The sequence below is a fragment of the Cucumis melo genome, chromosome 9, assembly GCF_025177605.1.
Source record: "Cucumis melo cultivar AY chromosome 9, USDA_Cmelo_AY_1.0, whole genome shotgun sequence".
Taxonomy (NCBI): Eukaryota; Viridiplantae; Streptophyta; class Magnoliopsida; order Cucurbitales; family Cucurbitaceae; genus Cucumis; species Cucumis melo.
In genome coordinates, this window is record NC_066865.1 from 7,283,557 (window position 1) to 7,311,294 (window position 27,738).

Below are 27,738 nucleotides of genomic sequence, written 5' to 3' on the forward strand. Positions count from 1 at the left end.
TTTTAATCGGTTTACACCACCCAAAGTATCGGTGAGTTGTTTCGTTTCACACTTTTGTTCCTTATTCAACCTTTGGATTTTTCCTCTGTTTTCTGCATGTATCGGTAAAAAATACCGAGTTCTCAAAATTTTCTTCAAATTTTCTCCGGTTCTAACATTCTTCAAATTTTCAAATGGCTTTCCACCCGCATTTGTTTTCCACCCGCACCGTCGCTTTCCACCTTCTTCTTTTAGTACAAATTTTTGTTTCCCTTAATTTCGGTTGATTGTCTTCCGCTGATTTTTCTATTTTTGTTTCCCTTAATTCCGGTTGGTTGGCAAAATTAGAGATAGATCATATTTTATTTGGCATGATTTTAGAGAGGGTTGGGATTTGATTCTAAACTTAGTATTTCCATTATATTTGCCATAATTAAATCACATTTTATTTGACATGATTTTAGGGAGGGTTGGGATTTGATTCTAAACTTAGTATTTCCATTATATTTGCCATAATTTTAGGGAATGGTTGGAATTTGAATTTTACTTTAGATTTGAAATTTGAATCTTTTAAATGATTTTTCGTTACTTTTTTAATATTTTTGTTAATAGTTAATTATTGCATCATCTTTATCATTATTTTAAGAAGTATTCATTGCATTAAAATTATAGGACATTAATAGTTAAAGTTTGAATATATAATTATTGAAGGTAAAAATCGAAATAATTAGGGGATATTGAAACCAATTGAATATGTTTAGGGATCTTTGAAAGAATATAATAATTTTTTGATTTAGTTAATAATTATCATAAGTGGGTGTGTTCACAAATACACTATAATCGAATATGTGATATTTTATTTGATTTTTCTATCTCCTTAAATATACTGTATTTGAATCTGGACAGTTCTCTTCCGTTGAGTTTTATTTGATCATTGTCGGGGAATTTCGATATAAGTAACATAATCCAAGACACATCCTTATCATCAACAATCTGAATGAGTTTCGAATTGTTGCAATCTTTCCAGTAAACGGTCAATCTAGAGACAGAAACTTCTGAATTTGGAAAAAGTCTACGTTGGATACAATTTGCAAATTCTTGAAACGAGGATGAAACTGGAATATATACATCAAGGAGGTGATAGTCAATATATCGGCAGGACTCAATCCATCTACCATCGAATACGGTCTTCACTCGTTGTAAAGCCATGGAAAAAATTCAAAGGGAACACATTTATCGAATAAAGTATTCACTACTAGATTGTATATAAGAGGGATGAATATTAAATTAAATTATTGTTTCATATATTATACGGGTACCTGTTTCATTTGTAGGGATCACGTTTTAATTTGATGTAATGGTCGGATATTACGAAAATATGGTAGACAAGGGCAAAGAAATAAAATGTATATAGCATAATCTTATGAATATAATGTTGGGAAGACAATATTAGGTATTTTTCTAAAGTAGTTTAGAATATAAAGATGTTAAAATTTCAAAAATAATATGCTTTGCTCCGTTCTTCGTTGAAATTTATGTTTTAATGGCCATGAACGTTTCGGTGAAATTTCAAAAAGATTGTCTTTCGGTGAATCTTGTGTTTTGGTTTCGATTAATTCCGGTTTGTTGGCAACATTAAAAATAGATAACAATTTTAGGGATATTCTCAATTTTAGGGATAATTCCGGTTTGTGTTTTGGCATGATTTTAGGGATAGTTGGGATTTGAATCTAAACTTATGTATTCCCATTATATTTGTCATAATTTTAGAGAATGGTTGGAATTTAAATTTGAATTTTAGAGATTTGAATTTTGAATGTTTTAAATGCTTTTCCGTTAGGTTTTTTAATGTTTTTGTATATGGTTAATTATTGCATCATGTTTATCATTATTTTAGAAAGGAAGAATTCATTGCATTAAAATTTTAGAACCTATTCATTGCGTTAATAGCTATTGAAGGAAAAAATCGATAGCTAAAGTTTGAATATATAATTATTGAAGGGAAAAATGGGAATAATTAGGGGATATTGAAATCAATTGAATATGGTTAGGGATCTTTGAAATAATATAATAATTATTTGATTTGGTTAATAATTATCATAAGTGGATGTGTTTACAGATACACTGTAATCGGCTATGTGATGTTTTGTTTGATTTTCCGGGTTCCTTAAATATACTGTATTTGATTATGGACAGTTCTCATCCGTTGAGGGGCATTTTCGGTCGAAAAAAGTTGAAAATTATTTCAAGCAGTTAGTTTTGCCATAAATAAAAATAAAATAACAGTTTGCTATTTTGACAATTTCCATTCTTACGTTTGCCATTTCCACAGATTTTCCAAATATTTAATAACCTTACTTAATAAATGGCCCACATCCAGGGGTGTAATCGGGTTGGGAGATGAGACATTCTCAACCCAACCCATATTTTCGGGTTGGGTTGGGAGACATTCTCAACCTAACCCAACCCATATTTTCGAGTTGGGTTGGGAGACATTCTCAACCCAACCTAACCCATATTTTCGGGTTGGTCACGTTGACCACCGGTCGAATAACCTAAATTTAGTTTCCAATCCAACCAGTAAAATATGGATTAGGTTGAGTTGTATTGTTTTTTTCACCCTATACCTCAACCCTCGTTTATCATACTTCTAAGCCCTCTTTGATAATTCTAATAAATCTTGTTTTTATAATGATATATCTTAATTTTGTTTAGTTTGCAATTTCTTAATTCCTATTGAATCTTTTTTTTTACTTGGATAAATTTATAGGTGAAAGTGGTTAGCAAAACAAAAACAAAATTAAGGGTTAATAAAACATAACGAAGTAAAAATCAAATTAAGTAGTTTTCCAGATTTTTTAAAAAATATTTGTCTACCCACAACTACTATTTTTTTTTTTTTTTTTTGAAAGGTTTACAAAATCTATAATCATCCAAACGGGCAAAGGCAAACAGGATCTTTATGGTATAAAATCAATTTGGACTAACTTTTTGTAACAAAATACGAAGGAACTTGAAGGCCAGCGAATATTCATGGATGAGACCGCGCGGCGTGAATGAGAATTGAGAATTGAGAAGACAAAATCAAACAGGCATGGGCGTGTGGGCTGTAGATAAAAATGATGTAAATAAATGTTTATAAAGTATTCAAATAGGATCTTTATGATATAAAATTAATTTGTACTAACCTTTTGTAACTAAAGACGAAGGAACTTGAAGACCGACGAATCTTTACAGCGAAAGATGAAGGATATTCAAGGCAAGGATGAGACCGGCGACGAGAATGACGAAATTGAATGGGCATGTGGGCAGTAGATAGAAATTAAAATCGAACTACAGAGAGACGAAGGGAAGGTTGAAAGTGAAGACGAAGGAAGAGGCGTCGCGTAGGGCTAGGCGTGTTTTTTCACTTTAGTTTAACCTAGGGTTTTAAGTTTTTAACGTTATTGTTCACACGAGATTTCCGAAGAAATTTGATTCGTGGAGTTGAACTTGTGTTGATGTTGTATTTACATTGATTTGATGCGATGTGGTTCGATCTCTAGAATTTGATCCTCTGATTTTCTCTCGGTTGGATGCTTATGCTTGATTTGAGGAAGCGAAGCACATGATGTTTTTGAAGTTGGAGTCTTGGAAGAAATATTGTATCTTCAAAGGAGCTTCAAGCTTCGAGGATGTTCTTGAAGTTGGAGACTTGGAAGAAAGTTTGTATCTTCAAAAGAGCTTCAATCTTCGAATATGTTCTTAAAGTTGGAGACTTGGAAGAAAGCTTGTATCTTCAAAGGAGCTTCAATCTTCGAGGGTATTCTTGAAGTTGGAGACTTGGAAGAAAGCTTGTATCTTCAAAGGAGCTTCAATCTTTGAGGGTATTCTTGAAGTTGGAGACTTGGAAGAAAGCTTGGAGCTTCAAAGGAGCTTCAATCTTCAAAGATATTCTTGAAATTGGAGACTTAGAAGAAAGCTTGTATTTTCAAAGGAGTTTCAATCTTCGAGGGTGTTCTTGAAGTTGGAGACTTGGAAGAAGGGTTGGATCTTCAAAGGAGCTTCAATCTTCAAAGATGTTCTTGAAATTGGAGTCTTGGAAGAAAGCTTGTATCTTCAAGAGCTTCAATCTTCGAGGGTGGTCGACTTTAGGAGTTGAAGAGGCTTCTATCTCTTGGGAGAATTCTCTCTAAACCTTCTAGAGTAAAAAATTTTTCACCCCACAAATGAAGAGAACTCCTTTATTTATATAGAGTTCTCTGGTGGGCTTTTATGGACTTGAGCCTGTTCTGGTCCATGGACCATACGCATGGACTCAATCACATGGATTTGGGTCATATTTAACTAAATAATATTTAATTGTACCAAAATAATTAATTTGATCCAATTGTCATAATAAAGACACTTGACATCATTAGAATTGTCCAATTTGTCTTTAAATTTAATTTGGGACATATGTCAATTTTTAGTTAATCTCAAATACAATTGTTTTAGTAAATGATGTGGCAATTTGTGATTGGTTCCAAAATTTCTTATTCAACAGTTATATTTTATTATAAAATAATATAGATATAAATAAATAAATATACTTATATCTATTATATTAATTCGAATTGGATTTGGTTGAATAATTGTGCAACCTCTAATCCAAAAAAATTCAAAATTTTTAATTATTGTTCTTACACTTCTACTCACATCTAATTTTTTCTAATTTATCTTTACCCAAATTTGAGATCGAAACCAATTATGAAAAATTCTATCATTGCTCCAAGAATAGCCAATTAATCTTCTAAAGAAAAACCGTTAATTTGATCCAAAATCAATTTATCTTTTAATTAAACTTTAGTGGGTAAAAACCCACAACAAAATCAACCTCTCTCACCAAAACAACAATCAGCTATGGATGAAAGCTGCAGCACAGTTGCTGCTCGACCAGACGCGAAACGGAGGCGGTGGCAGAGCTCGAAGACTAATGGCAAGGATGAGTTTGGCTCTGACTAGGATCACGTAGAGCATTTCGGCTCAGTCTCACGCGACTCAACTGGCACAAAAAACGAACGGCGGAGCTGGGCGGGCGAGCGAAGACGACAAAGACTGGGAGACGCGGTTTGGCATTCTCGTACGACTCAAACTTTGACGAAATGGCTCGCTTGGCGTGCTTCATGAGGAGGCATACAGCTCAGGCTTTGACGAAGACGGACGACGAGGCTTGTGGGGTGCTCCTCATCGGACGATGGAATCGAACGGCGGTGCTAAGGTTCATCAGGGGCAATTTTTTCTTTTTCCTTTTTTTCCTATACTATCACACTTTAGGAAGGGCTCCTTAAATAAAACAAAATAATAATAACAACAAATATCTATTATTGTTATTATTATTTCCCTAAAACCACTTTCTCTTTCTTCAATTAAATCGACCTTCTTTGTTCATTAATTATTTTAAGACAAAAGATCTCGAATTTAAATTCATATATATATATATATATATATATATATATATATATATAATATAATATCTTTAATCAATCTTTTTATCTTCCATTAATCTCTTCCATCACATCAACCTTTTCTTCCTCCATAAATTGACTCCTTGAGCTAACTTTTTATTTTTCTCTTTCCTCCAATAAAAACAAACCAATAATAATTCCATAAAAACCATATTCTTAGAAGATAATTTTTAGAGATAATTTTTTCGAGAGAATAGCAGAGGCAGAGGCAGTGCATTGGTGAAAAAAACTCTATTTCTCTTTTTTTAGTATAACTCCCTATTCTTCGGCCTATAGAAAAGGGAAGTTTGAGAGAATATGGGAGTGTGGGAATTCCCACATTTCCTATTAAATAAATTAAATTAATAATAATATTAGATTAAATTAATTAATTAAACCATATTTAATCAATACTCATTTAAATCATATTTTAATTAATATTTCATTTTAAATCATATTTAAACGAATATCTCTCAAATAACCTATAGTTTTAATTTAATTAATTAAATTACATTTAAATTAAACTAAACTATTAATTAATTCTCAAATTAATTAATTACTAAATTAAATATCTTATATTTAATTTAATTCAAATTCGAATCATATTCAAATATAAATTTCTCTCATAACCTATAGTTTTAATGTGTATCATATGCATATTAAATTTTAGCCTATTGTTTTAATATGAATCTAATTCACATTAAATTAATATTTGAACTCATTCAAATATTTTATCCTCTCATAAATTAATTTTGAATTATATCCAAAATTAAATTTATATAATAAATTTTAATTAAAATATAAACTTTATGTCATAATGTATCACTACACATTATATTATTTCCCAAAATAAATTTAAACATTTCAAATTATAGTCAATACAAATCAGCAGACTGTTAAAGCGAGGATAAGGTTGGAATACAACGACCTTATCTAAATAAATGCGATAAAATTCAAACAAATTAATTTACATGAATTTACAATATTATACATAAACTCTTGAAATTCACTTGAAATGCCACATATTTGGACTAATATGGTTGTGTGTCCAAAAATGGGTCGTTGATGTCGAGGCCTTCATATGGGTCATAGTCAAGATCATCGACATCATTAACGGAGGCTGGAGAAACGTCCTCTGGTAAATCGTCGTTATCGTCTGAGAGGTTCACGACGACGTTATTGACAACAGAATTGAATTCCTGTTGAGTGCTTGCTCCGGCAAGGGTTGACATGACTGCGTTTTTGGTGAGGAGGAAGGCTTCGTCCTCTTGCCTAGTCATATCTTGGAGATGGATATTGGCTTTAAACCAATCCTTGATCTTGTTGACTTCGAGATGGGAGTAATTGAACTTTTCCCACCATTTGATCCTGAGGGATTTACTCAGAGCTTTGAAGTTTCCTGAAGGTCCTAACTGGAAATTCCAGCAAAAGATCCAGGGAATTTGGAAATACAAAGCAAACCTAAACGTCTTTGAAAGAGGTGACGAATAGATACTTTGTTGGAAAAGGTGGTACGAACGTTGAACTTCTACCGGAAATATTTCTTTGGAGAGTCCAAAATACATCCACCAATTTTGAAACCAGTTTGGGAAGTGCATTTTGTAAGCTTGCTTGCAAAATGTCACAAACCAAGAATGATTATAAGCTTGGAGCCAAAATACAATATACCATGCCTTTGTATAGTCACGGTAATTGTATGAAGGTGGTTTGAAAGGGTGAGAGAATTTTCTTCCCACAAACATCCCCTGTTTCCAGTAAGATGGAGTGAGAACACGAAAAATTCTCAACTTTGAGTAAATGATCTTGGAGGGATCATTTTTATCTGGGACATGAGTAATTTCAGCTGATTTGGAGTCAACTAAAATGTACTCGTAGAAAGTCCTAGTTTTTGAAAGATCCTCAGGTAAGAAATTGAACCCATGAGGAAATATTTGACTACAGACTTCTTGGACAGAAGGTCCATCGAATTCTGGTTCTATAGTTAAATCAACCATTGTGGTTTTGGTGAAATAACCATTAATTGGAGGTCTGAGCTGGAAAATCTTTGGCCTAACGATTTGAGAATACGAGGAAGGATTCCTCGATATTGCAGACCTTGAGGAAGAAGCGACCGGGGAAGCGGCACGCTTATTTGGAGTTGTTGGTCTAGAGGGATGCAACAATGCGGTTGAAGGAATAGGGGGAAGACTCGAAGAGTCTGATTGAATAGTCAATGTTCTTTGAGTTAGTACGAACAAGGAATTCCTTGTTGATTAGATCTCCTTGAAACTTTTGAATAGAGAGTACTATTGCCAGAACTTCCTTCTTGACGATGGAATAGTTCTTTTGTGCTCCATTCCATATTCCCGAATGATAGCGGACAATGGAAATTTTTCCGTTAAGTTCCTGTTTGAGAATGCCCCCGTAACCAATATCGGATGCATCTGTATCAATAATGAGTTTGGCTTGTTCATCTACCAGAGATAAGCATGGGATGCTTTTGGCCAAAGATTTGATTGATTGGACTGCTCGAGTATACTTGTCCGTCCACGGCTTTGGATTCTTTTTTAGTCTGTCATATAATGGCAGACAAATTGAGCGGAGATCTCGGATGAAATCACCGATATAATTTACGCAACCAAGAAATCGTTGTAGCTGCGTTTTGTCTTGTATTATATCTGGAAATTTATCCACGAATTCCAGAGACCGTTGGATTGGCTTGATGATTCCTTGATTAATTTCATAACCTAAGAACCTGATCTTTATTTGAAACAACTTAATCTTTGGTTGGGATACCACAAGACCGTTGGATTTAATTACATTGAGAAACACTCGTAGATGCTTGAAATGTTGATCTACTGTGTTGGAAAATACCAAGACATCATCAATATAGACTATTGTTAATTCTTGATATTGGTTGAAGATGTCATTCATTATCTTCTGGAATTCGGAGGGAGCGTTCTTTAATCCGAATGGCATGACATTCTATTGAAATTGTCCGAATGGAACATTGAAGGCAGTCTTGTAACGGTCAGTAGGGTGGATCTGGATTTGCCAAAATCCAGACTTCATGTCGAACTTTGAGAAGACCTTTGCTAGAGTAATTCTCTTTAGCAGGTCTTGGCGATTAGGAATTCGGTACCTAATCCATTTGAGAACTTTGTTGAGCGGCTTGTAATTGATGACAAGCCTTGGGACGCCTCGTTCCTTTTCGGCCTGGTTGTTGACGTAAAAGGCCGAACATGACCATGGGCTTTTTTATGGGCTTATTAGTCCTTTGTTGAGAAGATCCGTAATTTCGTTCTTACAGACTTTGACCAGATCTTTATTCATTTGAATAGGTCGGGCCTTTGTAGGAATTTGGGCCTCTTCGAATCCGTCCTCATATGGCAATGTTACCATATGCTTCTTTCGATCTAAAAAGGCATTTGGGAGATTTGAGCAAACCTCCTTTTCGAGTTGCTTCTGGAAGTTTTGAATCTTCGATTGAATTAGTGGCTTCTGGATTTCAATAGCCACTTTACAGGCCTTGATGTCGTCTTGAAGGAATTCGATATGTTTTTCTTTCCTGGCAATCCTGTTGATGAATTGACGAACTTCTTCTTCTATATTTGAAATATACTTAGGAGTTACTGGATGGGTGAACTCAAAAGTAATTTCTTTATCAAATTTCTTTGAAACTATACCCTTATTAGTAACATGAAAAGGATATAATTGGGTTAGGAATGGGGTTCCTAAGATGATTCCTTCATTAAGGTTCTTAACCAAAATGAACGTATTGACTAAACACACATCTCCTTTGCAGATGTGTACTTTTGATAGTTTGAACTGAATGTTGAAAGGATTTCCACCAGCTCCAGATAAGGATTCCTTAGTTTTTTCGAAATACTTAGAAGGGACAAGTCCTTCTTGTATAACGTTTTGATCCGCTCCTGAATCGATAAGTGCTAGAGTTTCAAGCTGGAAGTCTTTGACTTTAAAGACTATTTTTGACATCCATTTTTTATTATGGATTTTGCTGATACTATTGATTTTGCCCGAATCTTCTATCAATAGTGCTTTTCCCGCGATTTTTCTTTCAAAATCGTTTGGTGAAGTTTCTGAATTTTCTTTCAAAACTTGAGATTCTTGAAAGGCTTGAAATGCATTTTCAAGGTAGATGAGTCGTTGTTTGTTTTCAGCAACTTCTCTTTTGAGAATTTTTACCTCATGATGAAGATCTTCAACTTGAATGGGTATTTTTGCTTCGCCTTTTACTCGATTTAGTATGTCTTGATACGAATACATAATCGGATTTTGAATTGTCTTTTGAGGCACTTGTTCTTCTAAACTTTGCTTTAATTTGAGGAGGCAGGTTCTTTTTCCTTCTTCATCAGGGATCTACTCGATGAGGTCAAAAATAATTTCCTGATCCTTGGTGATGACATTAATGTGGCCAGAACACTTACTAGCACATCGTCCTGTGCAGGGTATTGCTCCTTCGTCATCGCTTGAGTCACTTTGAGAGTAGAATTCTTCTTCAGAAGAGGACCCTTCTTCTTGTAGAATATTGATATAGTCTTCTTCCGATGAAGATTCCGTTTGAGAAGATGTATCATCATCCGATCTTATGGCATAAAGAAGGGATTGCTTTGTCTCTTCATCTATCGTCATGGCATTGATTTTATCCTTTAGAGGACAACGATTTGCATAGTGACCCTTTTGATTGCATTTGAAGCATATCGTATTAGTTTTTGAAGAGTATCTTTTCTTGCTTTTGCCCTTGTTGTAATGATGCCTCCTTCTTTGAGGAGACTCTTGATCTTTAGTCTTGCTTTTTCTAAAGAATTTTTTGGAGGAATATTTTTTCTTTTTCTTCTTTTCTTCCTTTGGTCCTTGAGACAGGCCATATTGCTTGCAGAAGGTGCCTAATTCTTTCCTGTAGTCGCAATCTTTGATCACCTTCGTTGTGTGTTTATTTTCTGTGCAGAGATTAACACATATCATTTGGACTGTGGATGAAATATCTCCATAGGTGAGATTTGCCCAATCTATTTGTTGATCGACAGAGTTTGCTGTCATGGTTTGATAGAATTTTTTAGAGATGTAGTGCGGTAGTCCTTCGATAAATTTTTGTTTCCAGATATCAGCTCCACATGTTGTCAGGGTATACAGTTGTGCCATGAACGTATCTTTATACCATTTGTATCGGCTCATCTTGTGACATTTTAATCCAAGGAGAGCTTCTGTTGCCAAATTCAAATGAATTTGAGTACTTCCAATGAAGTGTTTTGTCATCGTACAGAGTAATTGATTTACCATATCTGGTTCTTCAACTTGGATAGGAGTAGAAGTATTTTCCGTTTTGACAACTGTTCTCGTAGCAGTCAGGATCCGTTGTCTATCCTGCTCCGTCAGCAAATTGTGCCACCAGCTTCTTAGGTTTCCATTGAAACCTAATATGAGAATTTGAGCTGTTTCATATGTTGATTTTTTGGTGCTGTAGGCCGTGGCGGCTAGCAGCATTTCTTGAAATGTATTCATCATTTGAGCTTCAGAATATCCGTCGATATTCCAAGTGATGAGAGATTGACCATCATAAGTTCGTTTTTCATGATGTAGATCATCCCATCCTAAGTCAGGAGGAGATGGTTGAGGATAATGATTTTTCATGTCTATCCATTGAGCTACAAGAAGAATTTTTGAATTAGATGTTTGTGACAAGGAATCCTTCTTGATCATGTTGATTCCTTTTGGTTCTTGCCCTTCCATTGCTGTTTTCGAATCTTTGTTGAGGGAAATAGCAGCAAGGCGTTTATTGATTTCAGCAAGATATTCTGAAGCATCTTCCTTGATCCTGCCGATATTAAAGCTGTTTGGCTGAAAGATCGGTTGATTTGGGTTGATTTGAGGGATTTTGGGATTCTTATTTTTTAAAGGAAGTCCCGGATTTTCAATCTGTTCTACTGCCTTAGAGACTGTAGAAAGGACCTTGTTTGTGAAGTTGAGCTGATGTTGGATATTCTTGATTTCACGAACTCCAACCTTTTAGACTTTATCCTCATTGATTGTTTTGTAAGGAGATGAGACCATCTTAATAGCAGGAATTGCAGGATGAGGGAAATAAGCTTCTTCTTCAGGTGGGTAATTAGAAGCTATTTCTTTTCCACTGGCTGTAACCCAGACAGTTGATCCCTTAATCATGGCAATTTGGCCATCTGCCTGTAGTTTTTTTACAAGAGCTTCATTTTTTATTCTTTCCATCTTTAACATGCCTTCAACAAAGTCAGGCATAGTTAGAAATGGCTTCCTTGTTTCAGCGGGAGCCTTGATCCACTGATCGATATACACACTATAATGTTCTCTGAAACGTTCCTTTTCATCAGAGATAACATTAATTTGATTGTAAACGGGTTCCGATCTTCTTTCCATATCGGATTGGGTAGGAGAGAGGGATCCGTCTTCTTTTTCATAATGGACATCCGGGATTGTGTGTGAGAAATCTACTGATGCCCTGATTGATTCAGATCTTCTTAAAGTATCTTTGTAAGAAGTTTCTGTTTTGATTGAAGACGTGCTTGGACGACTACTCATTATCTCACTTATTCTAGGATAAGAGATTCCTGTATTGAATTGAACTTCGACATTTCCATCAGGAAATTCGGTAATTGAGGCTTCTGTACTGCTTCTTTTGATGGGAGTTGTTTCTCCTTGTAGCTTCCAAATGGGATTCTTTGTTAATTCGTCCCATTTTAGGTTTCTTGGGATAGTCATAGATGACTTTTCCACGTTGACTTCCATGAGCATGGTATATCCTTTGGGTGAGATACTCAGTGCTTTTGGAGAGAGATTTGTATGCATCAGTTTGAAGTAGATGCGATATGAGACTGCAAAAGGTAGTGATCCATCCTTTAGCTCAAGTCCTTGAGAGTGAACATCAAGACTTATGGTATCCATGATGTTTTTATCTTGAAGAGAGACCGTGAGGCCTGGTCTACAGTTGAAATATACTGGTCCTTGCTCCAGATTTGATTGGACGATTCCTAAGAGAGATGGAGTAAATCTAAGATGCCTCTTGTCTCTTAGAGCAAGGTAGACAGGAACATCTAACCCTTCTCTAAAGAGAGGTTTTAAGGCGACTTGGACGCATCCTATATAAAGGTACTTGAACTTTTCTTTGACTTTGAAGAGAGTTTCTTCAGGTAAGAGTTTGATAGCAGTGAATTCATTTTTCATTGCCACGTTTTCTTCAGTAATGACGATAACGTCTTGTTGAGAAAAATTGAAGGTATTGATCTTATACACTTGGTTGGCCTCTAATTTTGGGATAGACCAATTTTTGAGTCGATTTTCAACCTGAGCCAGATGGGCTTCAGCTGTATTATGCTTGACAAGAGCCGTTGAAAGATCATCTTGGGGTCTTAAATTTGAAGATGAAGAGGAGTAAGGAGAGGAAACGGTAGCATCTATGATCGTGGGGGAGTGAGGGGAGAGCTTAGAAAGTAGTTTGGAAAGCATGAGAGGGAGAAAGAGAATCCTTCGGATTATTGATGATGAACTTTGATTCCTTAGGATATTATTTCCTTTTATGAAAACTGATTCCTGCTTAAATAGTGATAAGATTTTTGATCGATCAATCAACTCTAGACTTGAATATCCTCATGGTTTTATCATGAATATTAAAAGAACTTGTTCATATCTTGAAGGTTCACCACTCCTTTATCAAGATTTCCAGAACTTATTCTTTTAAAACTCCTCACATATACCAGGGACAGAAGATTCCAACAATCGCATTTTGTGTTCAAAGTCTACAATAATAAAAGTCTTCCTACATGCATGAAATACGATATCGACTATTCTCTTATATTTTAACTTCAGATTCCTAAGTAAATGAATAAGGCACATGCAATGTAGAACGTTAGAAAATACTACCTCTATTGCTTTGCATATACTTTTATGTCTATTAGATACTATGACAACCTCATTCCGTTCACCTATAATTATCTTCAATTGGTTGCAAAACCAGATCCAAGAGGAATCATTCTCATAATCAACAACATAAAAGGCAAGTGGAAATATCTGATCATTGGCATCAGGTATTGAAGTATACAAAAGAGTACCACCTACTTGTTCTTTAGACTTGTTCCATCGATAGAAATGACTGGACCACAATGTTGCCAACTAGAAATGGAAGTAGATAATGTCATGAAGAAGTATAGAAATCTACTATCGGCATCAACTTTGTATTCAACAATAAAAACTGTGAATATGAAAAATATGTACATTAATGGTAAGGGAAGAATGATGAAAAAATAATTACATATAAGAACATGTATATTGCCAATATACATAGGTTGTTGAATTCTAATATATAAGCAAATTTGGGTATCATCTTGTAGGAGTCCTCTAGAGATCCTCGAATCTCATTCAACGCAGCCTCACGTGCACGTTATGCTTTTTGGTAAAATATGCTTAAACCATGTTCAACACGAATGTAATAAATTATATCTTTGGGAGTTGACAATTCAAAACCAACTAAACTAATTTTGTTCTTAATTAAATCCTTGATAACAGTAAAAGTTGGTATGTATATGATCTGTTAATGAAACATCTATTGAACATGTATGTTCAGAATCCAACCTAATAAGAACCTATAATGTCCTATCCTCATGAATACAACAAGAAGCACGGAAGGACCATTTGCAATCTTCAATTACGCATTGCAAAATCAAAAATTCCTTGTTTGATTTCACTGTAACGTATTGAAAATTGTCTCTAATAGCAATGACCTGCACACATTATTTGAACAAAGATTTGGTTAAAAACATGTCGTGGATTTTGAGTGGAAAGTTGGAATCTACGTTAGAGATATCTATGTTTTTTAAAAAATGACCCCCATCATCATGGATTTCAGTTTGAAAAGAACTTGACGACAATAAACCCAAACAAATCGACAAAGGGCCAACGGAATGAACAATAAGTTCAATATGTCACTCAACATTTGATGTTATTATATGGTAAACCCATTTAATGTCGTTATCATTCATTATAGCCAAATCCTTCTTAACACATTCTATAGGACCTAGGTAAAGGTATATATCAATATTGTTCATATCAATCAAACTGCCTAACTTGGACCTAAGGCTAGTGTACAATTCTTTATAAAGTATATGTTCATTAATTGTTATTTCGGACACACTAAAACTAACGTAATTGTTCGATTCATTGAAAAAACCATCGAAGTATACTACAATTTTGACCATCCTGCCAAAACATATTAGAAATATATGTCACTAAAAATTTATGTTGTAATTAAGAAGGGGTATATATATACTAAATCACTGAAAAAACATATAATCTTCTACAGTTACTATATGTCCGTTTATATGTATTATGGTAAATAAGAATGGGTATATATCAACAAAATCATAGAACACACATATCATATTCATCAATTACTGTATGTCAATTTATATATATTATTGTATATATGAAGGGGTATATATTTAAAAAAATAACAGAACACACATATTATATTCATCGGTTACTGTATGTCAATTTATATGCATTATTGTATATATGAAGGGATATATATAACTAATTCACATAACAGACAATTCATATTCCTTGGCGATTGTATGTAAAAATATATGCATTATTATATATATGAAGTGGTCTATGTCTAAAACAAATGTTCTGGAATATAAGGTTAAACGTTCTAGGAATACTACGATGTAATGGAGTACAGAAAAATATAATGAATTGAAGAAGACAACTAACCGGATGTATGAAGAGAACGAAAGGACGAAATAAATTGAGATTATGTGAAGAACAAAATCAAAATTAGTGATGGACGAAATATAAATATGTGAAGAACGAAACTGGATGTACCAAAATTTGTGAAGAAATTCGATAACTTGCCGGCGGTGGACGTATCAGAATTGGATGAATGGAGAAATTACAAGAATTAGATGACTACAGAAAGTGGATGGAGAGGAATTGGATGACTGCATTAATTAACGATGAGGAAATTGAAGAAGTTGATGGAGATATTTATGCGGCTGATGAAGAATTAAGATGAAAGATTTAGTACCGAATTAATCAAGAGCTATTTTGAAAATTATTTTCATATTAAAAAATATTATTTAATGATAAATGAAAATAAATTATATAAGTTAACGTTTTTTCATTAATAAATAAGATTTTATATTAATTAAGATAATAATTATGGAAGTTATAATTTAGATAATAATGATGAATGTAAATAAAGAAATATAAAATTTTTAATTTTGAATTACCTATATAATTAATGTTAACGATAAGGTTTAAATTATTATTTTTAGAAATCCTATTCAAATAAAAAAAAAACTTATTTTAGCAAATAAAGTCTTTTCGATGTTTTTTCTTGGGTAATTATAATAGGTATCAATTTTTAGAATAATTATTAAGTATGTAGCAATATTTAAAAAAATTACAAATATAGCAAAGTCTATCGATGATAGACTTCTATGACAGACTCTTATGGTTTATCAGTGATAGACCAACATTTACTACATGGTCTATCGGTGATAGACTCTTATCATGGATAGATACATATTTTGCTATATTTACAATTTTTTCGAAATATTGACTATCAGAGTTTTTCTTTTAGCAGCAATGGGAAGGAAGAAGAGGGGATGGGCGCGTGGGCCCAAAACGAGGGAAGTTTAGCCCATTTGGGTAGGAAGACAAAAGCATAAGAATAAGCGCTGTACAGCGTTGACCAAAGATTAGGTCGCCCGCCAACGCCATAAAATACCATAAACATACCTGCGCCCCATTTACAAATTACAATTGTTTTGTTTTTGCATACAGAAACTGGAAACCAACTAAGGGCGTGTGTCTTGCACGGTGTCGTTTCATCTCTCTTCTCTTCTGCTTTGCTCTGTTTTCGTTTGTACAATTAAAATTAAATAAAATCAAAGCATCTTCTCCTTCCTTCCTCCTTTTACTCTGTCTTTGCCTTCACCTACCCTCTTCTCCATAATTCCTTCTTCAATCATCTCCTCTTCCCCCCTTCTCTTTCTCTCTCTCGGATCTCCATCCTTCAGGTATGATCTTGCATTTTCTCTTTTTCATTTCTTCTTTCCGATCTCACCTTTTCCCCTACATTTCTAATTTCTGATTTTTATTTTCGTTTCTATGTTTCCTGTTGCAACTTTTATCTTTTTTTCTCTGCGATCTGACTTGCTTGCTTCACGTACATGCGTTTTTTTTTACGAGATTAATACGTTTTAATAGTTCTGGATTTAATGTTTTTGTTTTTGGTATTTTCTCATCTCTTACCCAAGGATTTAGCTCTGAGTTGATTATTCTTTTTTTTTCTTTTTTTTTTTTTGGAATTGTTTTAGATATATCATGAAATTTAATTGAATGATCGTTTTTCATTTTTCATTTCATCAGTATTGATCAAGTTGAAAGTTGACTTGTTAAACAACTGGGTTTTTGTCTTCTTTTCTTGTAAATTTGAGTTTTATTCTGTTACTTTTGTCTATAATTACTTGCTGTTTCTCCTGATCGTTGGTGTGCTTACAGTAAGTTTGGCCTCTAGACGAAGTAGGATAAATTCTTTGGTTGACTTTTCTGGGTTTTGGAGCTTTTAATAAAAACCTTCATTCTATGGCTACTATTTCTTTGTGTACTATATATGTGTGTGGTAAAAACCTTATGGAGACCGTTCCATTCTTGTGCAGGTTAGGTTATTGAAGGTACAAATGGATAGTTTCCTTGGAGGTTTTACAGAAGACTCTACAACCTTTAATCAGGATATTCAAAGATGTCCATTCTTAAGGAATATTAATGAGCCGACAAATTTTTCATTTTCCTCGTCCATGGCTTTCCCAATACCTGTAAGTTTCTTCTTTCTACGAATTTATAACTGAATGCACTTGTTTCCTGCCAAGGCACTAGCTTAGTTATTCTGGTGTACGTGACAGGCTGCTTCAATTTCTGGCTAGTCTGACTTAATCGATAAATTATTGGGATGCTTTTTCTAATTATCCTCTTATTGCATACTTTACTTTTACCATTTAGCTCTAGAGTTCAGGTTTTATATTTTCTTTTCACCTTACAATCTTCAATATAGGTGGTTGTTATGTCTTCCATGGAATTCTTGTAATTTAGTCTTCCATATAATTCTCATGTTTTTCTGAATTTTAGTTAATCTGATAGCTGTTCCTATTCTCTTGATTAGGTACGTGGAGCTAAAGGGCCAATTTTTGAAGATGGTCCCAATTTTGATATGGCATTTAGGCTTTTTCATGGACGAGATGGAGTTGTTCCACTCTCTGGAAGATCCATGCATCCAGGGAGTGTAGAACTCAAACCAGCCCCATCACAGTTCAATCCTTTAGCAGCGAAGGCAGCCACTATTAGCCTCTCATCCTTCGGACCTGGTGGCCCCTTCAGCTTTGGTTCATTTTCAGAGAAGTGGAAAAATCAGAAGAAGAAATTCGAATCATCAAAGAAAGAGTCTTCTTCGCAGGTGATCAGTTGTTAATCATCTATGGGTTATTACCTTTGGGTACTTTAGCTGTGAGATGAAGAATGATGAAATTTTTATGCTGAGATTCTCGTTATCTAAATTGTTGAAAATTTAGGATGAATGCAATCCGACCTTATCATTATGTTCATTTTCAGGGTGGAAATTCACAGCATGAAGCAGTGGGCAATGAGTGGCTGCAAATGGGTAACTGTCCAATTGCAAAGTCATACCGTGCTGTTAGCAGTGTTATACCGCTTGTTGCAAAAGCTCTTCAGCCCCCACCAGGCATGAAATTTAGATGCCCACCAGCAGTAGTTGCCGCAAGAGCAGCTTTAGCAAAGACTGCATTTGCAAAGAATCTCCGTCCCCAACCGTTGCCAGCAAAAGTCCTTGCAATCGGTCTTCTTGGCATGGCTGCAAATGTACCACTAGGAATATGGAGAGAACATACCGAAAAATTCTCACCCTCTTGGTTTGCTGCCGTTCATGCAGCTGTTCCATTTATAGCTATGCTAAGGAAATCTATCTTAATGCCTAAATCAGCGATGGCATTTACCATTGCAGCGTCAGTTTTAGGGCAGGTTATCGGCTCAAGGGCAGAGCGACTCCGACTCAAGGCAGTGGCTTCAAAAAAACTAACCCTACAAGATTCTCTCGCCGAATCTACCCTTTTGCCGGTGGTTAACATGAAGAATGGTCATTGTGGCGACATAGAAAGCTGGAATCCAGTTACCACTCTTCAAGTAGCAGGTCCAGCTTCACCAAATAAGGTGCCGTGCTGATCTCTTCTTCGTCATTTATCGAGTGTTTTGCTCTGTATCCTAACGAGTGTAATTCTTCGATTATACACCAGTTTGTTCATTTGTTTGGAAGCGTTTCGACAATTCAAAATATAAAACGATGAAATAAAAAGTCTATCCGTGTGTGTGAAGTAAGTCTTGGTGGGGCATTTGTGATAAATTGAATTCAATATAGTCGGCTAAAGCATTCATTGTTTTAGTTGACCCAAGAAAATTGGGAGTGATTTTCCTTCAACCTTCCGATAGTAGATGTAGAAAATGCATGGCAAATAGGCCACAATTTCTGTATTGTATCCCTAATCACTTCATCTTTATTTTATCATGTAAGACCCAAGTCATAGTAAATATCAGTAAGGTGATTAGAAGTTGCTTAGACCGTAAGTTTGTTAAGGCTTTTAGTTATAAGTAGTGGGTGTATTAAGTGGAAAGGAGTGAAGAATTTTGTGAGATTTCATTTGAGAAATTAGGGAGATAATAGCCTTTTTGAAAGGTTATGGTATATTATAGTTTCTTCATTGATATTACAGTATAAATTTATCTTTTAGTGTTCTCTATTTGTTCTTTGTGTTTTTGAGTTCTCTTGGTAGCAGATATCCTAATAGAATTCTCATGTTGCTCAAAAATTCATTGCTATCTTCTTTGCAATGAAAGGTGCCAGCGCAAGCACATGTTCCCACAAATGAGCAGCTTTAACTTGTTTGCACCTATCACAAACCAAATCCTGCACGTGATAAGCACGCTCTCTTTGCATAACAATTTGAATAAGAGCATTCTCAATTAATTCTTGGTTGTATGGTTGTCCACATTCTGCCACACCACAACGCCATTCTTGTGCTTTTAAACCTGAGTCTTGGCACAAGTCCAAATCTCGACAGTCATTGCAATGGCTGTCCTCACAACCAAAAGAAAATGGTTAAGAACTTTGGCAATTTGGAAGTCTTTGTATCTATAAAAAAACGTTGCTTATACTTTGGGATTTATCAATTTAAACTATGAAGTTTTGTACGTAGATTGTCATTTTATTTAGATAAGCATAATGTGAAACTACTAATTTTATGTCACGAAAAGTCGCACATACATCAATTCTAATAGTTTATTTTGTCAATAAAACATTATAACATTTGAAGAGTTGCATATGTAACGTAAGAATCGATCATGGGATGGTTCTCAAAGGTAGTTTTAATAAAGAGTTTTAATAGATTTATTTCTAAAGATTTGAGTTTAATTGATACAATTATAAATCTCACGTGATATTTTTCAAATGAAATGTGAAAAAGGGAGTAAGTTAATAAACTTCTGAAAGTTTAAAAGACAAATTGATACAATTATTAAACTAAGTGTTAGATAAATTACCTACAAAAGACATTGGGTAAGATGAAAGAAGTGGAGGGATTAGAAAACTGAGCTTCTGGTGCAAACTCTTTGAGGTGCATATAATTCAGTAAATTCTTCTTCATGTTCTGTACAATAAGCAACAAGAACATTTATCATAATTGGCACTAAATGGAATGAATGTTATTCTAAGCTACTTAGACTGCAGTTTACATGCAACTCAGTAAGGAAGTAAAAACCATAGTTTAAGAATATGTAATGTAAATAGAAAATAAACAACAAACTTACTTGAGGAGCTGTTTGGGAAAATTGTGTTGATTTGGACCCTAAGGTATAGGTTTAGGAAGTTTGGATTTAGGAAAATTTTACTTAGAGACATGTTTAATTGAAAGGTGGTAAAAAATTAAAAATTTCAACTTTAGAAAATTTGTGTTGGAATACGAGTTTAGGAAGCCTAGATTTGAGAAAATCGTGCATGGAAGTGCATGTTTGAAAATATGGATTAGGCTTGAAAAGCTAATAAAACCATCCCAATAAAATATCAATTTATCTCTCTAAACTTTGTGAATTATATCAATTAAAATCTTGAAGTAGTAAGTGAAAATTTAAACTTTAGACTTTTACGATTATATCTTTTTATACTCTCTTTTGTTTTAAAATGTCAATTAAACTCCTAAAATTCTCATATACTTATATCCTTTTATAAGATTAACTTTAAAAATGGTTGATGCAACAATTCTTACCTAGGTAAATTTCTTAAAATGTAGATTAACAAAATGAATTACAATAATTAAAGCAAGTGATTTCAAAGGAAATCTTGACTAATAGTTTAAATTGTAAATTTACTCATTTATGAAAATTTAAGATTTAATTAATCAAATTACAAGTCTCACAAGATGCTTATATATTCAAACACCTACAAAGGACCATGTTTTAAATCGATAAAATTATTAGTTCAAGATTTTGATAGGTATAAATGGATATTTTCTCAAATTTCAAATTAGCATTAAAGCTGAAGTAAGATGGAAATACCCAAACATCATCCCGGACATTTTGGTCAAGTTGTAAAGCAGCGCAGACGTAATTAATGAATTCCAATGGAGCATCTTCTTTATAGAGACTGCCTGAAGATGTTTTTCGTGAAATATCACCAACAATCTCAAACAGTTGGTTACTGAAGTAAGAACTCAACTGAGAATCAAGATGGACATAATAAATATTTCATAAGAATCTAAAAAAAAAAAAAAAAAGCTCATAGTTACTAGAACGAGTGTTTTATACCTTCTCTTTGAGATGTTGAGTCACACGTGATTCAAAAGATTCAACGGATGGAGTACGCACGTCGCCCCCCTCCAAAGATGTTCTTGATTTAGCTTGTTTGGTTGCATATTTCCATGGAATGTATATAAATTGAGAAACGAGCCTAATAAAATAATCCTACAATGACCGTTGTAAAATCTAGTGAATTAATCTCAAGTCTCGACTAAGTTTGTAGACTTTACATCATCTTGTTGTCAAGAAAATTCATAAAAATTTAAATACTAAGCACAAGGCCGCTACGGTTCGAACTATTTAAATTCATCGCAGGTAAGACTCAAATAGTAAGGATACCTGAATTTTCTTTGGTAGATATTCGGCAATTCCCCAGTTGTACGATATGTTAACTAGGGATTCAGCATCAGTAATTTCACCGTCTTTTGCTGAAATTCCACCATAGTTGTCCTAGAATAAAAGAGTCTTAGAAAATCAGAAAGAGAGAAAAAAGATCTAAATAGTATAACTTAGGGAGATAAGATTAAGCTTAAATTACTTGACTATTATAACATGTTAAAAGATGAAGCAACAAAATGTCAAATGTTAAGAAAGAAATGCTCATATATTTTGAAATTTTACTTCTTCCATGACACTAGCCTACCGTTTTTTCCCCTACTAGTCATGGCTAATGGTGCTTGAAAGCATTGTAACACAAGTAATTTAGTGCTTTCAACTTAAGCATAACTCAACTAGTCATGGTACATATCCTTGACCAAAAGGCCATAAGCTTATCCTCTCCTGACTTAACTATTATTATAGTTATTAAAAGATGAAACAATGAAATGTCAAATACTTGTATATTTTTTCAATTAAAATATAAATGCTCATACATTTTGAGCTTTATGTCTTCAATAGAACCAGCATATGGTTTTCTTCCACTAGCAATGGCTAATGGTGCCTTTGTCGCTACATAAGTAACTTAGTGCTCTCCTGATATTTACTAACTTGAGCATAACTCAACTAGTTAAGACATATATCCTCGATCAAGAAGTAAGTTCAAATTTCCCAACCCACACGTTGAACTAAAAGAATATATATTTTGAGTTTCTTCTTCTTTTATCAAGAGTACGCTGTTCACAACAGAAGCAATATAAATTTTCTTTACTAAAATGATTTAAAGGAGCGAAAACAACAAGAAAGTTAGACATGAGGTCATCAAACCTGATCCATGAATAATAGGGAGTGCCAGAACTCTACGGGTTCCAGCTCAATCCACTCAAATTGGTCCCTATTTAAATTGAAAAATAATAAGGCAAAACAGAAAACTAAGATCAGTTTGGTAACCATTTCATGTTTTGTTTTTGGTTTTTAAAAATTAAGCCTATTTTCCTCCTCAATTTGTATAATATTTTTCATCAATGGTTGATTTCTTCTTTAATTCTAAAGACAAACAAACAAGTTTTTAAAAGCTAATTTTTTTAGTTACAAATTTTGGCCTGATTTATTTTAAACCTTTGGTAAAATGTAGATAACAAAAGAAGAAATTTGAAGATGAAAGTAGTGTCTATTGGCTTAATTTAAAAAAAAACTAAAAGTCAAATGGTTACCAAACAGAGCCTGAATAAGAATATTTTATAAGAATGACAAAATTTTGAAGGAAAAAGAACAACCTTGTTTGCAGTGTTTTCAGCAAGCTAATAACCATATCTGAAAAAGAACAAGCAAGGAAAAAGCATGACTTGGCAAATAAGGCCTACCACAGACTCTAACCATAATCCAGAAAAAAAAGATATTATGGATATTGCACATCAATATCTCCAACTCTTATAACTCTTTTTCTCTGGCAAAATATCAATAATTCTGAAAGTTCCAGAGTCAAGGATTCAAATCACGCAATGGCTAGCTATCCTGTGGGGTCTTTAGGAGTTTGGCTAGTGATGTGTGGTCTCTTTCTTAGATTATATGTTTCTCTGTAGCCTTTGGGATGAGACTTTTTTGTTATTACCCTCTAGGTCTTATTTTACTCAACTGGGCCCATTTTTGTAGTTTGACTCCCTTTCGTGGGTTTTTTCCATTTTTTCTGTATGTTCTTGTACTTTTTCTTTCATTGTTTTCTCAATGAAAGTTCAGTTATTCAATGAAAAGAAGGGGGGAAAACGCTTAGAAGCTATAGCCGAACAGACTACCTGATATTGGTTGTGATGAGCATCACAAGGAATGTTTAAGCATGGAAAATCGTCTAATACTTTCACAGCTGACTTCAGAAGCTGCACATTTGGGGACTCAATTATAGCTACAAGAGGTCCACGGTCTATGCTTCTGTAAATCAATATTATTGCATGAGTCAGCATGAAAGAAACTAAATAGAAGGGCATAATCAGTAGAATGTAACAACAAAAATTTTTTCAACTTGAGACAAGACTAAAGCTATATCCGCAAATATTCGACATAAAAGAGCCAAAAAAAAGGATATTTATAATACTAAAGATCAAGTACATGTTGGATATATGTATGTGTGTGTGTGTATACATGTATATATTCTTCAGTAGGAAATAAATAAAGTTTGAAAACAAAATTTTGAGGTACAAGGTCCTCATAATTTCCAAAAATTCCTGAGTTTGAAAGAATTTCTATAAAGAATTGAACAATGAATGAACCTGTACTCTGTTATTGATTTTTGCAAAATCACTTCAGCTTCTTTGTTGTTTACAACATAGTCAACCTATCAGGTCAATGGAAAATGAAATTCTGGTTAGACTTCAAGATAAAAGAAAAATACTTATGAAAATGTCATCTCAAGATGAGACAGACAATTAAGGCTCCAAAAATTTAGAACCAACTTATTGCATAGAAATAGCTTTTGAATTAGATACCTAAAAGTAAGATATTAGTCTCTACTAAATACGAGTGATTTCCTAGCAACTTAAACATTTACAACTAGTAATAATTTGGCATGATATCATAAAATTTCTGAAAATATGTTTCCTCTTTCATTTTAATATAAAAACTTACCTGCTAAATTCCATCCATCAAATTAAGATCTAATGGCATACACATATGCTGAACAGAATATACTGAATACATAAATTCACACTACATATAAGTTCAGGGCTTAGACACTTGAGTTACTGAAAATTCAGCTATTTAACAATCCATAAAACAAAAGTCATATCTTATGATTTTCTTTAGATTGAATATACTTCAAGGGTTTCAAATTTAATTAATTAAAAAGCAATCAACTTTTTAGCTTCCCTATTTTCCTTGGCTGTATCTCTACCAAAACTCTGCATTTTAGGCAACTTTCTTGATGGATATCTAACAATAATATTTAACTTTTTTCCCTTTTCTCTTTTTACTACTTCTTAACTGCAGTTTCTTAATTAAAAATTAACAATTGGCTAAGTAGAAAGCAGTAGCTTTCAAAATAAATTATTTCCGAGAACTCGTTAAAACATATTGATTAAGCTAACTATATCATATCAAGATATCATATAGTTAGCTATGAAATACATACATTCCAAAGCGCATTAGTTTGCAAACTCCGTCACCTAAATATTTTATATAATCAAATTTTTTGGTTATATCAAATCAGATGGAATGTATATGTTCAGAAATACTTGTGAGTTTACCTTGTAAGCCATACCACTCTTAGAAGGTTGTGATTGTCTAGAGAGCATTTGACAAGCTTCACAAAATTTCCTTTCAAGAAAATTCGATGACAAGTCTTTGTTTTGATAAGAAGTAACCACCACCACAAGTATGAATTTTGTGGCAGGAAAATAAGTAATGTAGATAGCTCCTCCCTCAGAAATGCTAAAATTAGAGGGAAAAAATTTTCAGCAGTATTTAAGATGGACTACCTTGGCAAAATAAGAAAATCCTAATCAGAAAATAAATTTCAGCTTTGTAGTAACATAATAGTAATGCTATTTTGCTTTTCTGAATTATTGAGATGTTTTTTTGCAAACAATACTTCTTTTAAGTAAACACCTACAATCCATTGGATTTTACATCCCTAAACTACATAAATCAAATTTGAAAGAATCAAGATTTTTGAGAATTTCCATTATTTCATCTGATGCAAAATGCCTCACTTTAACCTGAAAAGGTTGAGAAGTAAATAGGAATGCTAGAGTGAGAATCTACAAATATTAGTCAATTGAGAATATGATGGGACCCAAACGTATATTCAAGTAATGTAGTTTATTAATGTAAATGAAAACTAATTACAAGAATGTAGGAATGATAGAATCGAATTGAATTGCATCGATTCAATGAACACGAACAGAACTCTCTCTGCCAACCTATCTTGCAAGGTTGAAACAGAAAGCCAATCTTCTTCTCAGATCGTAACTGGCTTTCCTTCCCAACTCAAACATTACTTATACTAACAGTACAAATGACCTATTTACTCTTACCCAAACTAAAAGCATCCTAAAGACTCATTTACCCTCACTCGAGCTATTCCTCTCTTTCTTTCCTCTTCTACTATATTGGTGTATGATAGGTGGTCTATCTTTACATTCCCTCTCCAAATTCACCTTGTCCTCAAGGTGAAACTGTTAGAACTCCCTTCTACCTGCAATAATATTAAGCAAACAGCACACACTACACACTAATACTCCAGCAGAATTCACAGAGAAATTTATATAACAGGAGAGTAAGCTGTAGTTATATTGATGTATGGATAATAGTTCAGCAGCCACAAAAGAGTAACAAAACCAACAAGACACTCAGCCAAATAAGAGGGCTGTACTCTCCACCATGAAATGTGTTCACTCCAAAAATGCCTAATGATCAAGATACCCCAACCCTAATGCAAAAGCTCCTATATATATTCCTAACATTCTTGTGCTCCTGCTGCCATGTGTCATGAGGACCACTGGCCATCCTAACTACCAAGCTGTCTGGGTGGAATTCCCCTTTTTACCCCTTCTCTTGTAAACTTGAGTGATTGGAGGCCTAGCAATACCCCCACGGAGAAGAGCCACCTTGTCCTCAAGGTGGGAATTAGGAAATTGATGTCGAAGCATCGCGTATGACTCCCACGTTGCCTCATGGCTCGGTTGGTCTTTCCATTGCACCAAATATTCCCAATCACGTTCAGCCTCGTTCCAGCGGCGTTGGAGCACGTTTTCCGGTTCCAACACTAACTCCATTTGGTCATTTATCAGTGTGACGTCCGGATAAACTGGATGTTTGTCTCCTATTGCTTTCTTAAGTTGCGATACATGGAAGACGGGATGTATTTTTGCAGTTTCCGGAAGATCCAGCAGGTAGGCGACCTCTCCTACTCGTCCCAACACAGTATAAGGTCCAAAATACCGTGGTGATAATTTTTCACAGCGTTTTTTCGCTACTGACTGCTGTCTATAAGGCTGTAATTTTAAGTATACCCTGTCCCCAATGTCAAACACCACGTCCCGACGATGGATATTGGCAAATTTCTTCATTCTTTCTTGGGCGTGCTGCAAATGTCGCTTCAACACTTTCAACATCTCATCTCGAGATTGCAACTGCTGCTCCACTGAATCATTCAGCGTTGTCCCGGTTTGACCGTACGAAATGATGGGGGGAGGAGGCTGACCATAAACTACCGCATAAGGAGTATTTTTAATGGACGATTGGTAATTTGCATTGTACCAATATTCAGCCCATGCCACCTTATCACTCCATGACTTTTGCTTTTCTTGGCACAAACATCTTAAATAGAGTTCCAAGCATTTGTTTACTACCTCCGTTTGTCCATCGGTTTGGGGATGGTATGCCGTGCTCCGCTTAAGTTGAGTCCCTTGTAAGCGGAATAACTCTTGCCAAAAGTGGCTTAAAAAGACTCGGTCACGGTCGGATACTATCGAGCGAGGATATCCATGGAGGCGCACTACCTCTTTGACGAACACCAAAGCCACTACTTTAGCCGAAAATGGGTGACCCAAGGTGATAAAATGAGCATATTTGCTTAGGCGATCAACTACCACCAATATCGTGTCAAATCCCTTGGACCGTGGGAGGCCCTCCACAAAATCCATGGAAATATCTTCCCAAATACGGTTAGGAATAGGAAGAGGTTGTAACAGTCCGGCCGGAGATAACGCTTGGGTCTTGTTTTGCTGGCAAACATGGCAGTGATCCACATACTGTTTGATGTCCTTTTTCATCCCGTCCCAAAACAATTCTGCTGCTATCCTTTTGTAAGTGCGTAGCTGTCCGGAATGTCCCCCAAGGACCGAATCATGGAAAGTGTGTAATATAGTCGGGATGAAACTCGAAGTTCTCGAAATAACTAATCTGCCCTTATAAAACAGCTTACCTTGGCGAATCGTATATCGGGGAACACAGTCCGGATCCGCCACAATTCTATCAAATATGGCCTTCAATTTTTCATCCGCTTGTACCTCTTTTTCGATCACTGTAATGTCCAGCAAAG

At 34.4% G+C, this 27,738-nt stretch overlaps 2 protein-coding genes across 3 annotated transcripts in view; one reads left to right on the top strand and one right to left on the bottom strand.

Annotated features, from left to right (window-relative positions):
- The first annotated feature begins 16,183 nt into the window (after positions 1–16,183).
- On the top strand, positions 16,184–18,860 carry LOC103503307 (uncharacterized). Of its 2 annotated transcripts, none has more exons than XM_008467445.3 (4): positions 16,184–16,492; positions 17,135–17,290; positions 17,635–17,925; positions 18,081–18,860. In XM_008467445.3, exons 2-4 carry the CDS (start codon positions 17,156–17,158, stop codon positions 18,705–18,707), a joined length of 1,053 nt encoding a protein of 350 aa, XP_008465667.1. In that variant the 5' UTR covers positions 16,184–16,492; positions 17,135–17,155; the 3' UTR covers positions 18,708–18,860. The 2 variants fall into 2 exon arrangements, with proteins under 2 accessions (XP_008465667.1, XP_008465668.1); XM_008467446.3 differs by having other exon boundaries at positions 16,228–16,492; positions 17,140–17,290.
- A 345-nt stretch (positions 18,861–19,205) lies between these two features.
- LOC103503415 (DNA polymerase epsilon catalytic subunit A-like) overlaps positions 19,206–27,738 on the bottom strand; it is a 35,097-nt gene continuing 26,564 nt past the window's right edge. Inside the window, 11 exon segments of the mRNA XM_051089523.1 lie at positions 19,206–19,395; positions 19,398–19,612; positions 20,079–20,185; positions 21,090–21,248; positions 21,339–21,494; positions 21,669–21,779; positions 22,533–22,599; positions 22,982–23,064; positions 23,498–23,630; positions 23,969–24,033; positions 24,941–25,124. Coding sequence (XP_050945480.1) covers positions 19,277–19,395; positions 19,398–19,612; positions 20,079–20,185; positions 21,090–21,248; positions 21,339–21,494; positions 21,669–21,779; positions 22,533–22,599; positions 22,982–23,064; positions 23,498–23,630; positions 23,969–24,033; positions 24,941–25,124 — 1,399 coding nt within the window. The 3' untranslated portion in view covers positions 19,206–19,276.

Coding starts and splice junctions, on each gene's coding strand:
- LOC103503307 (XM_008467445.3), top strand. CDS start 17,156: ATGGATAGTTTCCTTGGAGGTTTTACAGAAGACTCTACAACCTTTAAT. Junction 17,291..17,634: donor CCATGGCTTTCCCAATACCT/GTAAGTTTCTTC, acceptor TCTCTTGATTAG/GTACGTGGAGCTAAAGGGCC. Junction 17,926..18,080: donor AGAAAGAGTCTTCTTCGCAG/GTGATCAGTTGT, acceptor GTTCATTTTCAG/GGTGGAAATTCACAGCATGA.